The sequence below is a fragment of the Micropterus salmoides genome, unplaced genomic scaffold, assembly GCF_014851395.1.
Source record: "Micropterus salmoides isolate LMB-PRFRI ecotype aquatic unplaced genomic scaffold, ASM1485139v1 Ms_hic_scaffold_22, whole genome shotgun sequence".
Taxonomy (NCBI): domain Eukaryota; kingdom Metazoa; phylum Chordata; class Actinopteri; order Centrarchiformes; family Centrarchidae; genus Micropterus; species Micropterus salmoides.
In genome coordinates this window covers 13,734,402-13,750,983 of record NW_024041373.1, presented here as the reverse complement: position 1 = coordinate 13,750,983, position 16,582 = coordinate 13,734,402, and the positions used below count along the sequence as shown (strand labels likewise).

The window sequence follows — 16,582 nt, the reverse complement described above, 5'->3', positions numbered from 1 at the left end:
CTGACTACTCTGATTGTGCACACCTCCAACGTACAAATCGTTTTGTGAAGTGGGTCTGATAATCACTACACAAAAAATGGATACATTCCAGGGAAAGTAAAACTAAAAAAAATCTACCGGTGTTCAGTTTGATGTTCGGAGTTGCTACTTTCCCATTTTATCATAAGTTCACAAACACAGCAGGAGCAAAAAATGGCGCATGCGTATTAAGATTTTGTGGGCTGTGACAAGGAAGTGCGGTTCACAGATTGAAGGTAACGTTTTGTAAGTGCTGAAGCTCACTTGTTTTGGACTCAAGGTATGTAACTATAATGCAGCAAGACTAATTGCAGAACAGTATAGTGATTACACGATAACGATACGTACTTCACATTAAGTAAATTACTTGCGTGAATATGCGTGTACGTCTGTGCGCTTCATGCGCTGTTGTTTTAAATTTGAGTCACTGAAAGTGTCACAGCGACATCTACAGATCTTCCAGACTTGTTACTGGTTGACACTCAGTCAACAGGGGCAGAGACGTACCTCCTACCTGGCACCTATTTCTAGGAAAAACGTCTAAAATAACATATCCAAAATAAATCAGTAATATCTCCTCAACCATTAGGCCTAGATGCATAATTCTGGTCTCCTTTGAAAGGTCAGAAGCTAAGTAATATAAATCCATTGTAGATTAACATATTTATTTTACCATTACAGACTACATGGATATGAAATACAGAAGAAATGTAATATTTTCATCATTGCCTGGTAAAAAAAAGCTTTATTTTGATGCAATAAACCATCAAAACCATCCTACGGTAGACTATAATGCACCTGAATATCTTCTAATACACCTAAAATACAAATGTAACTGTAAATTTATTGAAAAGAAACTGATATACAGCAGTTATTACACAATCTTTCAAAAATATACCAGGTGTTATTTCTGTCCATACAACCACGTTCCAAATAACATAAAGCTTCCAAAACATTGAAATATTGATAAAAAAAAAACATTCAATATAAGTGACCAAAAGCACTACCATGCTTTACAGGCCCACAGCTTGAGGACAGCACATCCTACAGGGCTGTGGGTATGTATGACTGTGTGCAGAGACCGATAAAGTTCGCCTCCGCCAAACTACACTCTTCTTCGGCTCTCATACCTCTTGACACAAACGAAACTAAAGACCGCAGCCGACCTCACCAAGATGGCGGCCCGCCAGACGACCTCTGTGGACACAAAGTGCCGCAGTTTTTGGACGGGAAACAGCTAGAACAGCGAAAATCGATACCGGGTCAGTCCGTTCCCATTGCGTTAAGGTATAAGAGCTTTGACAGTACTAAAGTACAAGTGTGCTGAAAAGGTTCAGAAGAGGGAAACCTGTGGGTGTTCAGCGTATATCCTGGCCTGGCTGGTCGTTTAAACGTTTAAAGACACACGTTTTCATTTACAAGTTACACCTCAAATGATCAAAATTCACTACTTTTAATCTATGATTATATATATATATATATATATATATATACATATATATATATATATATACATATTAAGTGTTCACAAAAGCAGCAAAGGAAAACCTAACCTAGTCTCTACCAGTGGGGCCACTCATTGTGTAAAATGTTGAACTACTTTACTTAGTACTTTAGAGTTTTAGAATTACATTAAATTATCTGTTGGTTTGGGGATTTTTGTAAGAATTGCTATTTAAAGTCTTACTTCAACACGAATCATCCCTGACACCCAAGGTACCATATTTCTGTTTACAGCTCTGTGATGGCAGTGGACTGGATTGGCTTCAGCTATGCTGCCACCCTTGTCTTTGGAGGATTTATGGGATACAAGAGAAAAGGTTGACAGCTCATATCTGACGCCACATGACTGTTGAGTAATTCATCTGTTGAATATTTAACCCTGATTAGCATCGTGTGTCTATCTCACTGTAGGCAGTGTGATGTCCCTGATGGCTGGTTTAGTTTTTGGTGGATTATCTGCTTATGGTGCATACAGTATCTCTAATGACCCAAAGGACATCAAGGTCTTATTGCGTAAGTATGACTAAGCTCATTCAAATATCTTGATTTTCAACAGTTCACAAATCAGGGAATTGGTTAAAACATCCAGCCAGTGTCATGGCATGGTGTTTTCTTTCTTCCAGTGGCCTCGGGAGTCCTCTCAGTCGTGATGGGAATGAGATACAAGAAGTCTGGCAAAATAATTCCTGCTGGCATTATGTCAGGGCTAAGGTTAGGAGTCAGACTTGCTTGACATGCAAAAGCGTTTACTGAGCAAATCAAGGATTGTGGAGGATGTTGGACACATTTTACACACCTGCTGATGTATTCATTTCTGATTTGCTGTCTCCTTCTTACAGTTTGTTGATGGTTTTCCGACTGTTACTGCTCATCATGGTGTGAATGGAGGAACAACACTGACCGGGCTGAGGGCTCTTTGTCTCTCAATGAACAAACCTTGTTTGAAAGGAAACATCATTCCCAGTTAGCATACTAAAACAAATCCTCTGCTTTGAACTATAACTTTGCTGTCATGTGACCAGGAACCAAAAGCTACCAGTGGGTGTTCAACAGATTTAAGATGAACTAGTAATCTTATTGCAGTAAATCTGTTTCGGTGATCTTATATATAAATCATAACATTTTTTGTATGTCAGCATGTGCAGTAATGTAAATCTCATGATTTAAGAGTAATTTTCATGTAGTATTACCACAGGTTTACTCACAGTGTTGGCAGTGCAGCAGATGTACACAAGCTTTGTGGGTGCTGTTGTTTGTCTTGGCGGGTTCTTTAATGAAAATAAATAAAAAATACTCTCTGTTTTGCAGGCTGCTAAACTATCAAGGTTATTAAGCTGAAATATTCAAATTACTGAAAGAGGGAACAAGTTTAACACACAAAATGTGTATTCTGCTCTTGTGCGGTGTCTTTGACATTAGACAAGAATAAAAATTAATGTTTGTGATAATGTAATAATAAATAAACCAAGGTGATTCTGAAAATAATGCTTTTCTTTTTGTGTACAAGGTGCAGATGTGATAGTCCAAATTCTGTCAGAGAAATTAGGGCCTTTGAATTGACAAAGAACAAAAACAGAAGCTTCTCAAATGTTCCACAAAATTAAACAGTTTATTTAGTAGAAACTTCACATTAAAACACCCATACAATATTATGAAAGATTACAGATATTCTTTACTTGCTAAATAGATTTGTTCTTTTGTGCCAACATGAGGAACGTGCCAGATCTTTTAATGAGTTCACAATATTGGTAATTTGATTTGGAACACCTCCACGATGGTCTTTACGTAGGTTTCATCTGGCTGCGGCTTCCTCTTGCTGCCTGGTTGTAGGAACCTATTGATGGCGGGAATCTGAATCATCCTTCCCTGGAAAGACTGGAGGGAAAAACCGAAATTTCATTTCATTTCATTTATTTATTTAAGGACAGTGCACATTAATAAACATTTCTGTAAATGTGCCAGTGTTAGCCAGCAGGCTAATTTTCAACTGTAGTCCAATGATTACCAATATCCTGTTTTAATAATAATATCCAAGTCCATAATAATTTTGTGGGCATAAATTATCTTTTTTTGTTGTTGCTCCTTTGTGTATCCATCTCTTTTACACATTTACCTTGATATTGGGAAAGTCGGAGAGGATTCCAGTAAATTTCTCCTCCAACATCAGGGTGCATTCAAGCAGCTGCACATCTGCACAGCTTAGTTTTCCTCCCACCAGGTATACGGGCCCAGACAGAGCCTGGGAAGACACAATATCTTGTTTTGTCAGCAACAGGTTTCGATTTTCCACCTTTAAGGTGTTTTAACCAAATATTTTACAATTTCATGTAAACAAAGCTGTACCTTTTCAAACACAGGAAGGTAGCGCTCTTTTGCTTTAGTTTGAATGGTATCCAGTTTGGCTTTTGGGTCTTGGCTGAAGGGCAACATCATGATCATTTCCATGAGATCCATCACTCCCTCTGAGTACATGTTGACCCTGAGGGAAAAGCATCACTATATTGACTGCAACACATTAATTCACTAAAATCACACCATACAGCAGACACACCTATTAATACACCGCTATTGAAAAGGGCCATACATGACACGGTCTTTGAGATCTTTTCCATGGAGGTTGTACTTCTCTGCAATGTAATTCAGGATTGCCTTTGTTTGAACAAGTTTCATGCCATCGATTTCCACCATGGGAACCTGTTGAAACATGAGGACTCCATCTGCAGAGAGAATAGCAGCAGCACGTAATTCAAGGTATTGTGGCACTCCCAGTGGAAATGACCTTTGAGATTTGAGACCTATATTACTCCAAATTGCTGCCCTATCCAAGGCCAGCAAAACCAGACTGAGAATACAAATGACTTGGAATCAGGCCAGAGACAACTTACCACTTAAGAGTTTCTTATACTGCTCATTGGTGTTCAGATACACCTCATCAAACTGTGAACGTGACATTACAGAAAAGACTTAGGGCACATTCAGGGGGTTTCTAAAGCAAAACTTTAGATTAGCACCAGCATACCCTTCACTTACCTCAACCTCTGCAACTGTCAAAAGCCAGCGGATTGACTCCATTTTCCCTCTCCCATTGAAGTAGTGCAGCACAACTCGTCCAGCCATGGCTATTAGTGTTTTGGATTTTTAACCTCTAAAACTAAAAAACAGACAGAGCAAATGTCACCTATTACTGAATGCAAACTGAATGCAAAACTGAGTTATTAACGTGTCTTTGGAAAGTTGCCATACCAGTGCACCGTCGCGGTTGTTGTGTAGAAACTGTGGCGAAGTGGGCAGAAAAAGCTGTTTTCGTTATATAGTGTTGGGAGTGTTGAAAAAAACTGATAAAGGTGGGGAAACATCTGAAGACTATGGTTGGTTGGCTCTGGCCAATAGAAACATGGCTCATTAACATTTGCCGCTAGACATCATGGGTAAAAAATACCAACCGACTGTTTTCGATCATTATACGATCTTCACTTCAGAAATATCAACGTATTTACGTTAATAACGTTTTTAAACGAACCTGGTGAACTGTACACATCGCAGCGAACATACCCGATAGTTGACACCGTGACAGTGAACGCCTGTGTAACACAGCGCTATATAAACGACACGCCTCCCTCTTTGCTAATGGATGTGAGGGCGATCTGGCTGCGACATCTGTCACCCCATTGATCGCTAGGGTTGATTCGGCTGATCTGGCTGGCTAGGCGGGTGTCCCCTTCCTCCCTCACCGCTCCATGTGTGTCCCTCCCGAAGCCCCGCGCTCGGTGGAAGAGGACGTGGTCCCCCCGGCGGACGACCATCCATCGGTGTACCAGTAGCTGCGCTCCCCTGCTAGAACCTCCAAACAAGCTCAAGGCCCATTTGTAGGAGAAACGTAGGGAAGTTAAGCTCCAAGCGTCAGACACATCCAAATGAGGCACTGCACGTGGCAGTCTGCCTTCCTTTTTCAATTTTAAAGCTAAATATATTTATATTGTATTTATACCTATTATGTGGGCAGGTTCAGCAAAGCTTTGGATTAGCATCTGCACACTCTCCACTTCCCTCAACCTCTGCAAAAGCCAGCGGACTGACTCAGTTTTCCCTCTACCTTCTCCATCTCTTGCCAGATGACAATAAACCTTTTGATTTACAGTCTATGCAATAAACAAAGAAGACTGGGTACTGTCTTTGAGTGGACTCACGCCCAGGCACCGCACCTCACCTCACCTGGGCCATTTGTGGTGTTTTCAGTTAGGATGCTTTCTTTTGCTTCTCTGTAAAAAGTTAATAAGAACCTAAAAGTCACAGGAATTTTGCCTTCTTGAGAAAGACATTTTTTTCATTAAGAAATACAGAAGTTTCTGAGCTTTACTCGCATGGAGATCATAGACTGTATATAAAAAGGAACCTAAAAATGTTAATTTAATGTAATGTAATGGTATTGAGCACCAACTCAACTTTATTTATAGAGCACTTTCAACACCACAAGTGGAACCAGAGTGCTGTACAGAAGGTATAAAAGAGAAAATAAAAACAGAGACAAAAACACAGCAAACACATAACATACACAAGTTACAGAGCATTATCAAATGCTAAAGAAAACAAGTTTTAAGCGTACTCTGAAAAGTACTCAATGAAGGACAAGTTTTTACAGACAGAGGAAAGTCATTCCTGAGCCTAGGAGCAGCAACAGAGAAAGCCCGATCACCTTTACATTTTAAACGGGATCGCGGAACCATGACGAGCAATTGATTATTTGAGCGCAGATATCTACAGGATTGACAGCGGCTGATTTAAATCAGTAACATACTCATACCACAAAATGAATCGCTTTATTGTTGATTCTAAACCACATACTTACTATCTGACCACATGTTCTGTATCTCTGCCACCTTTTTAAATACCATATTGACACGTGTTTGTCACTTATTACATTGTATAGAATGTGGCCTAAAAAGGCGTATAGGGGTCTGCAATGAACTTTTCCACATAGCTATGAAGATAAGAAATACACCTACTTGGTGTCAGTTGAGTACAATGTAGTATAATGTAGTCTCACATCATCCATATTATCTGCATTACCTACAGGACCAGATTGTCCATCAAGGGCTTCAAAAGCCAGTTGATGAAATTGAAATTTATTTCAATCCTACTATGTACAAATGCAGGTAAAAATATATTCATTACATTACGTACCCTCTAAAGTAAAATTGAATCAGAACATCAAATCAGTATAGATGCACTGTATTAATGCATGTACGGCATTAGCAGAGAGCAACTATTGACAGTTTAATCTCTGGCAGATTAATCTAGCTGGCCATCATCTGGCCAACAGGGCTGCTGCAATCACCTTAATACAGCTGTTGGCCACAATTAGAAATGTATATATTTTATTGTTTGTTTAAAACAGCTCATCAATTAAATGAAAAAGTACAAGTTGAACATATCTGTACCAAGTCAAAAGTTTAATTATACTCAATAACTGGCAATGATCACACTCAATTTGGCCGAGGGGGTAGAACGTGTTGACTTCTAAAAGACATTTATACACCATGACAACCACTTACATTGCAGTACTTTTACTGAAATTAAAGCACTGCCTTGAATTTCATTAAAAAAAACACAATGCACAAATAAAAGTTACCAGATTGACAAGGTTACCATCATAAAACAAACAGCAAGAATAAAAAAAAATGACTGCACTGTACAGAGGCAAAGTAATTAGTAACAAGTCACAGTGAAGTTTTCATGAATTTATAATATGCATATTATGTATGCAGGTTGGTGAGCAACATTCAATGATTCATCTGAGACAAAATGAAGGTACAGGTGTAACCTCTGCAGGACAGCAGTTATGTTACAGAAATACAAAATAAAACACTGAAGAGCAAATCTGGGCTCAGATTTTGGCCACTTGCATTTAAGTTACACACTTAAGATATTTTACAACTCACAACATCCATAGTACACATACTGACAAACAAAATTATTGCTGTGTAAAATGTATGTACAGATTTGTGTTATAAAACAACTAGGCCTACTCTTTGGAGGTGAAAGAGTTCTTAGGAGCGCCGATCACGGCTCCAGGGAGGGCACTAGCGGTGTCCATATTTGGCAGACCAGTCTATTCGCCCGTGGATGGTCTGTACCGGTGGGCGAGGCAGCAGACCAGGGGTGCTCTTGTTGACCAACGGCGTGTTGGTAGATGTGCTCATCTGACTCCGGCCAGACTGCCATGTTGCATAATCTAAAATAGCATCAAAACAGCAATAAATGTACAGTTAACAACAGCATTGTTAGGTGACTGGGCACTTTAAAGGTTATGCGAGTTCAAATATATATGGCTGAATATTACAGTAAGCTCTAAGCTCTGACGTTCATCCTCACTTGATGCTGTTGATTCCAGTGAAGGACCCTGATGCCCTCTGTGACCAGCAGAACCAAGGTCTTTTTTGTAAAATGAAGGCATGTATCCACCAGGGATTGTATTTGTACCTGATATTTAAAACAAACAAAAGCAGATCCGTTATTTTGAGCCTAGATGACAGTGAGAAGAACCAGTTGCAAAGATTGAAGTTAAAGTCGAAGATGTCCTGGAGTATTACCATGAGCGCCTCTGCTCGGCAGAGTTCCTCCAAATGGAATACTGCTGTTGCCCCAAAGATGGCTTCCAGGGAAGTCTTTGCTGGCATTTATGGCCACGTTCTTCTTTGTACTAATACCTGAATGAGACAGTAAGAAATTTTCAGATAATAAAACAATAGAAATAGTTAATTGAAATGTAGATGGAAGAAAAAGCTACATGCATGTTATCAACTTATGTAGTGTGGTTTATTTGGACGGGAACAGTTTGTCTTTTGTTTTTATATGATGGGGGGAGATATCATCTGTCTGTTCGTTAAGTTTCACTTACTTTTAAAGACACAAGCTCAATACACCTCTGTTTAACCATTTTTCACTTTGATTGATCAGGGAAAATCTCATGCTGTCTGCTGACATGCGTGTGTGTGTTACCCTGGTTACCAAATGATTTGCACTAATACAAAAACTGCCTATGAAATTGCTTCCTTGACAGTTCACAGCCAGAATACCAGAGTTTGACGTACATCTTTCACACCAGCTCAAACGAACTGAAGTGGCAATGAAACTATTTGAACCAAACTGAAACAGGTTAGGTGTAAAAGGACCTGTCGATACGGATTTATTTTATTAAAATGCTACCAGTCCGGCAAAGACCTGCTTTACTCAAGGAAAATCTTTATGTAGAATATATTTTACCAGGTAAATATCTTGACTGCCTCAAGTAATGTTGTTTGGCAGAAGCGGTTCTTGATGGCTCTTGGTAGGCCGCAGTCTTGTTCAGGTTCAAAGGTGCGTCTTCCTTTCCGTTGGGTCGACTGAAATCCAGAACATTTCCATATCTGAAAGACAGAGTGCATTCAATGAGACGGAAGTGGTGTTACTTACCTTGCTTGCAGTAATAATCATGTATGGCTCGGGCTTGTGTTGTATTCAGGTGTAACATCACCACTTCTTTCCTGTTTATGTATTTTGTTAGTACATGATTACAGTGCAGTGGTACAGTGGTGCCTTGTGAAGACAGGTCGTAGCCTCACCTGCTCAGTGCCTCCTCCCCCTGCCTCGACTTCTCTGCGGAGAAGTTACTTTTCCCAAGAATACTTATGGACGTCAGATCAGTTTCTTCGTAGTCGTCCCAGTCTTCACCCTTAAGGTGTCCTGTGCCGTGGCCCCAACGCCGCCGCCCTCCTTTAGGTTTCATCTGATAGCTCAGTAGGTTGGAATTTTCAGACTCCTGTCTCGTTTGCTAAAACATCGACCACACATATGCGGAATATTTACAACAATAACATGTTCGAATAAAAACAAGTTATTTTGGTACATTTGTGTAGATGTTCTGTCTGTCAGCCTCCCTCTGATGGAACATGTCTATACTCTAGTTTTAAAGAAATTACTGTAAATACAAAGTGAAGACCAGCTGAATAAATATATGTATACTTCCACTGGAAGACATAAAGAGGGAATACTTGCAACAGTACACAGTATAACTAATAATAATAAAACTAATAACAACAGATATAGTGAATACACACGGACTTAATGTTTCCAAGACACACTGAGCCTCACCTTGCTCTGGAGACTCTTGTCAACAATGTAAGGAAGATGTGGCGTTCCTTCGGTCTGTTCCTGCTTCAGGATGTGCTTTGGTTGCTGTTCTCGCACCAGCTCCGTGTGCCGTTGGTACACTGCCGCCTGGGCAGCTGCTGTTACAGGGGAGGGCTGGATCTGCTGGAGAGGCCTGGAGGGGGAGCAGTGTTGGTTGGGAGGTGGAGGCTGGGAGGGGGGCACAGGCTTAAGCAGCAGGGGTTGCTGCTGCAGCATCTGTTGCGACTGTAAAGGAGCCTGCAGCGGCACAAGACCTGGGTGAGGCCTGCCCTGCTCCAGGATCTGCTGAGGAGTGCCCAAAGCCTGGCCCACGTGGAAGTACGAGTACCTGAGAGCCTGAGAAGATACACAGATTTGGACAAACAACTTCAGCTTTCATTTTGTATGTTCAGCTGTGAGGGCTGTGGAAAGGTGTAGGTCAGACATTACCTGAGCAGAAGCTGGTCTCTTCTTGGGATCCCACTGTAGCAGGTCTGTCATCAGATGGATGGCTTCAGGACTGGCATTCGGGATCAGTGTCTTCAGATTACTTGGAACACACTGAGGCCAACGGAAATTCATAGCACTCGCCAGCAGGAATCCCTCCGGCCAATCATTCTAGAGGGAAAAGACACAGTCCATCTTACACACCAGTTTAACATAGCATCATATTTAACAAAAAAATCTGTTTTTATTAATAGCAGGAGAAATAGAAAGGTGACTGAAAAAACTAGTGAGGTGTAACCTGTAACAAAGGGCAAATATACCTGCAGTGGTAGACACAAATATACAAATATATTTTTATGTTTGATTTAATTTATTTACATGTACAAAACAAATATATATAACATGACACATACATATTCATTGGAAATGTCGAGGATAACATAATAAAGTTAAATAACTTATTTCCATTCTTGGACAAGAGAGCAATACAAGTCACAGACAAATCAAATAAGGTATCCTGTACCATCACATAGGCTACATTAAAAACAAAAATACATCCTTCCATATAAAACTACAAATCAAGGCAAAAGAAAATAAATGTATATCTCTACACAACACCAACATACGTACTATACATACACGCTACTTACATACATACCTACAAACATACCATGCATACTCTACTACATGTTATGGCTTATGGCTTAAGATCTCTAAACATTTATTTCCACTTCACGCTGTGACTGGCCCGCTGTGCTGGGGTGAGAGAAGTTAGATAAGCTTGGTTTCAGCTTCACTTTCTAGCTCTCTTTTATCATTTTGTTACACAACTATTTCTGTTCCTTTTCGTGGTTATGGCTGGTGAAACACTATGAATGCCCTCCATGAGAGACTTCTTACTAATGAAAGTAAAATTTGTAAGCTTTTTTGGCTCTGTATTTTTATGCGTTCCACATGTAAAAAACATTACCTTCTTTGGTGTACCCAAGACTTGGCAAATCTTGAATATGGTGTCTACTTCACTGGAGCCAGGGAAAAGAGGCCTGAGGGTATAAAGCTCTGCCATGATGCAGCCAACTGCCCACTGGTCTATGGGTGAACTGTAGGATGTAGATCTGAGGAGCACCTCTGGGGCTCTGTACCTGGTCCAAAAAGAGAGGGCGCTAGGACTTCAGTGCACTGAACTATTAAACACGCTTTCATTTAGGCTAAGTACATTATGTTTACTCTAAAAGAAACTCACCATCTAGTTGAGACATAATCTGTGTATGGTGGCCGAGATCTGATTTCACGGGCAAGTCCAAAGTCAGCTATTTTCACCAGCTCTGGGCCCATACACAGAAGATTCTCAGGTTTCATGTCCCTGTGAAAAAACCCTAACAAAGACACAACGCCTGACCGTCATGACCAGTGAATGGTACAAAAATGTCAGTTGTGCTGCATTTAATTTAGCGCCCTGAAGTCTTAAACCGACGTACCGTGTTTGTGAATGAATGCGAGCCCCTGTAGTATCTGAAACATAATATTTCTTACAGCAGATTCAGGAAACAAACGAGTCCTGCAGGAAGAAACAAACAATTCAACAACTCAATCACTTAAGAAAGTATTTACCAAGTACAGTTTCAAACGTGGAATTAATAATGCAACAACTCCCAACGGTACGCACCTGTCTTTCATTAGCTGGTATAAATTCTCCTTCATGTATTCAAATATGAAGTACAAGTGATCATTTTCTCGAATGACCTCCTTAAGTTTGATCACATTAGCGTGGTTGAGTTTCTTTAAGGACTGAAAGAATAAAGAAACAGATCATGTAAGAACATGTGGAATGCAAAAAGAAAAACATAGCAGGAGAAATAAATAGTAAATCTAACCATGCTGGACAATACACAGGTCACTGCAGCACATTCAAAAGCAAGCCCTACAACTACAAAACAACGCCTTCTTCTTAAGACATGGCTACTGTAAGAACACAATGTAGTTTGGGGGTTAATGCTGCAAAGGTGGGTCTTATGCTTACAATTTAAAAAAAAAAAAAAAAAGAGAGAGTAATAGAAAGCAGGATGGATAAATATACACTGTTCCCATGCACTGGGACGAAGATAGATTTAACCATGCTAAATTTTAGTACGGGGGAAAAACTGTAATGGGATTTTGAGCTTGAAAGGTGTGACATGCTGTAATTATAATATAATTAGCAGGACTATTCAGGCAGCTGTATGTTCTACACGTTTGCTGCATTAAGGTCAAGCTCTAGGAAAAGGGGGTGTGTAGGCCAGGGATGGGAACCAGAGCTCAAAACCAACAGCACACAAGAATCACCTTCTACTCTTAGAGCTGGTGTGGTAACATACTGAATTGGTGTGAAAAGAAACAACAGAAAGTTTTGAGTGTTTGACAACTGGACTCAAATGTACAGCATGTTAAACATATCATCACTACTGAACGTTATCATGAAGTTACTGATAACTTGCTAGGGATGCACTGATCCAACTTTTCCAGTCCCGATACCAGTACCTGGGCTTTGGGTATCAGCCGATGCAGAGTACTGATCAGTATCGAATCGGTGCATCCCTATATTCTACACAAAATGAAAAACCAACCCAAACAAAGTCACAGGGTGCAACACCAATATACTGCTTAGTGGAACAAATACTAGAGGTCGAAAACTCGACAGGGAACCTTCAGCTTCAGCTGCTTTCACCTCATGTTGTTTCTCATCTAAAATCTTTAAATCCAAAAAGCTAAATATTTCTGGGTGTTAAATGAATCATGACAGTTATGGTGGCTACAATTCCATCATGACAGAAGCCACGCAACTATCAGAAAAGGCCAAGCTAGCACCTGTGCTAACTATTGCTAGCGAACACTTTGCTGTTTTTCATGCTGCTGTGATATTTCACACCAGAAATGGAGAATGGAGCCAGAACTCTTTTATAACGAGATCAAACAGCCAATATAATGGGGATCAGTTGCAGCCAGTACAACAACACATCAATATGGGCATAAATATTTATCATCAAGTTGATCAGTAAATATGCACTGTTCTCTTTCAAATCAAAAGATACAACAGCGCCTCTAAATGGCTTACATATTTATACTACCCTTTAAGTTGACAGTGTTGATTTTTCCATCATAATAATAATAATAAGTGCTATAAATATAAATGTGATATTCAAACATGCAAAGCTGTTTAGATAAGATAAACTCACCTTGACTTCACGAAGGTTCATGCATTCTTCCCAGGAGTAGAATTTTCTTTTCATTCTGAAAAATATTTGTTCTGTTAACCAAGTTTTATATTACAGATGAAAACAATGGAGCAGAACATCGGCTCTAATCTTGCACACTATACTCACTTCTTTATGGCAACTAGCTCTCCTGACTCCAGACTGCGGCCGAGGATGACTGAGCCGTAGGTGCCATCCCCGAGCTGTCTGATGGTAGTGTATCTATTCATTATGCTCGTCCTTCCATAGCATCAACAGGAAGAGAAGTGGGTGGAAAATAGAGATGGGTTTGCCTCCGGCTGCTGAATGCAACCAGATTTTCCTGTGCAGGGCTGGAGGACTCATGGTGTCATGGACTTGCCTCCTTCAAGCTGAGAAGGTGACGGATGGATGATAAGAAATTATGTTAATTGTGTAGCTGTATGAATAACAATGTACACGGCCCATAATAAACCAAATATGACATGACTTGATCAACTCACCACAAACTAACTCCTATGTGGGAATTTTATGGTTATACAAGTTTGTATCAAGCAGGCAGGCTCCATGCATCCTCCCAAATCTACATCTGATGATTAAGATCGTTAACCACAGTTTCCTGTATTTCAGTGCCACAGTTTTATCTGCTTGTGACATTAAATGAAGGATTTTGCACTTTAAGGCTGTTTTCAGATTCATCTGCTGAAGAAGCAAAGTTAAATCTGAGTTTCAGACACATACAAGATGATTTTGTGACATTACAACTAGTTTGGTATCCAAGCATTGTCCGATATGCAATTTACAGAACTTTGATGTGGAAACCTCTAGCCCTCAATTGACTTTCCAGTGAAGTAAGACACATCTTGGTTGCCAGTGCTATCCTGTTTGCTGTTGCATGCTGGGGCAGCAGGCTGAGGGTAGCGGACACTAACAGACTCAACAAACTGATCCGCAAGGCCAGTGACGTCGTGGGGGTGGAGCTGGACTCTCTGTGGTATCAGAGAGGAGGATGCTGTCCAAGCTACATGTCATCTTGGACAATGTCTCCCACATTTGTACACGGTCTTGTCGCGGTCTCAGACATAGAGGACTCGGGATTTTAATTCAAGACCAGTCGAGACACCAACTTTGGGAATATCAATAAATTGCTTTTGCATTGTCTGATTTATTTGTTAACATCCAAACTTTGACTGGATGTAAAATGTATTGCTTCAAATGCAACCAATAACCCTCAATAAACTCTGGTCTTGGTCTTGACTTGGTCTCGGTTTGCGCGGTCTTGACTACAACACTATTCTTTATATACCAACTTTCTATTAGTATTTAAATGAATTTTGCCTTGATGTTTAATGTGTGCAACTGTGATACAGATTTTCCCTCGGGGATCAATAGAGTATTTCTGATTCTGATTGTCTGGTGGTTAAATTTGAAGTGAACAATATTTGCATGTTCAGATTCTGGATTTCGTGATGAGGGAAGAAGGTAACGTTAATAGAAGCAATTGTTCCGGTTTTTAACGAGGTAACGTTAATTAAACTTTTGGAGGGGAAAAATACATTTCACATCTACATCCTTCACCAGCATGTTGCCATGTTTGGTTCATAACGCGTTTGTTTAACGTTAAATAAATGTGCAGAGTAAAAGCTAACGTAACGGTAACTAAAACATTCATTATTCAAAAATAATTCACACTGAAGCTATTTCCAGTTGATCATATGGCTAACTGTTAACGTTATGCTTATGCGTTTTGGTTCTTTTTTAATGAGTGCTTTTCGCAGTTTAATGGTAGCAAACGTGGCAACGTTAACGTTACAATTAATGCTAGCTTAACTTAATGGTGTTGTGGTGCTGGTGGCCCAGCTGCTGACAAAACATTACAGCGCTACAGAGACAAAACTGGCCTGGTAGGACTGAATGATGGTGGACTAACTTGAAATAAAACGAGAAGCAGCAGACAGTACTCACCCTCTTCACGTCAAATCGACAACAACACATAGCCGAGCATTCGTAGTCGATGTTCAACAAATGGCTTTTAACAGAATAATCCGGTGACTGACACCGTTAGGAAACAGATACCCGCATCCAGTGTGTCCGACAGTCAACATAAATAACAGTTTCATCTAGGCCCTCTCGTCGGAGAGATCAGCACAATCTCGCGTTGCCGTAAAAACAGCTTATTACAACAAATCACTGCTCGCCTCCTTCGCCAGAGATACAAACTGAGGTGGAATGAATCACCCCCATCCCTATCTCGAACGTCAGACTTAAACTTACCAAGCTGTGCCCAGGTGAAGATTAAGTCACTAACTCATATAAAATGTAAGTATATAGTAGTGGACGCTCAATTTCGTAATACGTCCCGTTCATAACACAAAGTATAAAAAAGAACAACGTTCAAAAAAATCTACAAAATAACGAGAAAGATTTCGTTACGCAAAACAACGGCGGAAGTGAGCCAAGAGTTTTTTCTCTTGCTTCGCATTCTTCTTCTCTGGACAAATCTCCGACCTACAGTGAAGCAGACGGTCCAACAGTGTTTCTCTTTAGGGCCCTGACGAACATTTTTATTTCGTAAACAAAGTACATCAGTGGTGGAATTAGTGTTCCGATGCAATACGGATGCATTGCAAAATGTACTTATGTAAAACTAAACAAAAAGCAGTGAAATGTAGCTAACTGTTACTGGTGTACATGTTATCCAAAGTTTTCTGACTAAAACAAGGCTGTTTTCTCTGATTTCCCAAATTTGACCATTAGCAGATACAAGTTTTTTCAGGATAACTGCAATTTCGCTTTTAAAAATCTTAGTCTGCAATGTATACACTGGCTAAACAACTGTTAGATAAAAGTAGAGAAAAGAAAAATGCCCTGAAGTATGCCTATCTGGCCAAATCAGCTGTTTACACCGACTAGTCTACACTTGCAGAACTAGTCTTTAGTTTGCAAATAAATTGCTGCTATTCGACAATATTGTTGCAGCTTTTTTTAACCCTGAGAGTTTGATTCATTTCATTTCAATAATTTTCATTGTGGCGACACTCAGGAAGACATCAGTCATTGCTTTTGAGGGAAAGTTTTAATTTATTGTAAGTGCCTGTTGTTTTGGACATTTGCAAATCGATGGTTAAAATTTAAGATGATTAACCAGTAGTTTGGGGGTGAAAACTGTTGACCACCTATTCCAGTGATGAATAATAACATATATAATGAGGGGTAACTGTCTCCTTATGAACCTGAGCAAAAAAAGGAGAAAAAAA

The 16,582-nt window shown here is 39.9% G+C and overlaps 3 protein-coding genes across 5 annotated transcripts; 1 reads left to right on the top strand and 2 right to left on the bottom strand.

Annotated features, from left to right (window-relative positions):
- The first annotated feature begins 185 nt into the window (after window positions 1-185).
- On the top strand, window positions 186-3,003 carry zgc:163080 (uncharacterized protein LOC799515 homolog). Of its 3 annotated transcripts, none has more exons than XM_038737646.1 (5): window positions 186-254; window positions 1,756-1,838; window positions 1,933-2,034; window positions 2,145-2,232; window positions 2,361-3,003. In XM_038737646.1, the coding sequence occupies exons 2-5, from the start codon at window positions 1,763-1,765 to the stop codon at window positions 2,401-2,403; spliced, it is 309 nt and encodes a 102-aa protein (XP_038593574.1). In that variant the 5' UTR covers window positions 186-254; window positions 1,756-1,762; the 3' UTR covers window positions 2,404-3,003. The 3 variants fall into 3 exon arrangements, with proteins under 3 accessions (XP_038593574.1, XP_038593573.1, XP_038593575.1); XM_038737645.1 differs by having other exon boundaries at window positions 213-298; XM_038737647.1 differs by lacking the exon at window positions 186-254 and adding an exon at window positions 1,206-1,280.
- Window positions 3,004-3,107: 104 nt separating this feature from the next.
- On the bottom strand, window positions 3,108-4,911 carry gsta.1 (glutathione S-transferase, alpha tandem duplicate 1). The gene is made up of 7 exons (XM_038737644.1): window positions 4,765-4,911; window positions 4,552-4,672; window positions 4,407-4,458; window positions 4,106-4,238; window positions 3,865-4,000; window positions 3,635-3,760; window positions 3,108-3,396 (listed from the first exon to the last, which is right to left on the bottom strand). The coding sequence occupies exons 2-7, from the start codon at window positions 4,636-4,638 to the stop codon at window positions 3,259-3,261; spliced, it is 672 nt and encodes a 223-aa protein (XP_038593572.1). The 5' UTR covers window positions 4,639-4,672; window positions 4,765-4,911; the 3' UTR covers window positions 3,108-3,258.
- A 2,037-nt stretch (window positions 4,912-6,948) lies between these two features.
- Window positions 6,949-15,514, bottom strand: LOC119917326 (serine/threonine-protein kinase ICK-like). Its single transcript, XM_038737611.1, has 14 exons — window positions 15,291-15,514; window positions 13,476-13,717; window positions 13,329-13,383; window positions 11,783-11,904; window positions 11,595-11,674; window positions 11,360-11,492; window positions 11,087-11,258; window positions 10,120-10,287; window positions 9,652-10,026; window positions 9,123-9,331; window positions 8,785-8,927; window positions 8,112-8,228; window positions 7,894-8,001; window positions 6,949-7,753 (listed from the first exon to the last, which is right to left on the bottom strand). Exons 2-14 carry the CDS (start codon window positions 13,574-13,576, stop codon window positions 7,602-7,604), a joined length of 1,935 nt encoding a protein of 644 aa, XP_038593539.1. The 5' UTR covers window positions 13,577-13,717; window positions 15,291-15,514; the 3' UTR covers window positions 6,949-7,601.
- Window positions 15,515-16,582: the final 1,068 nt, after the last annotated feature.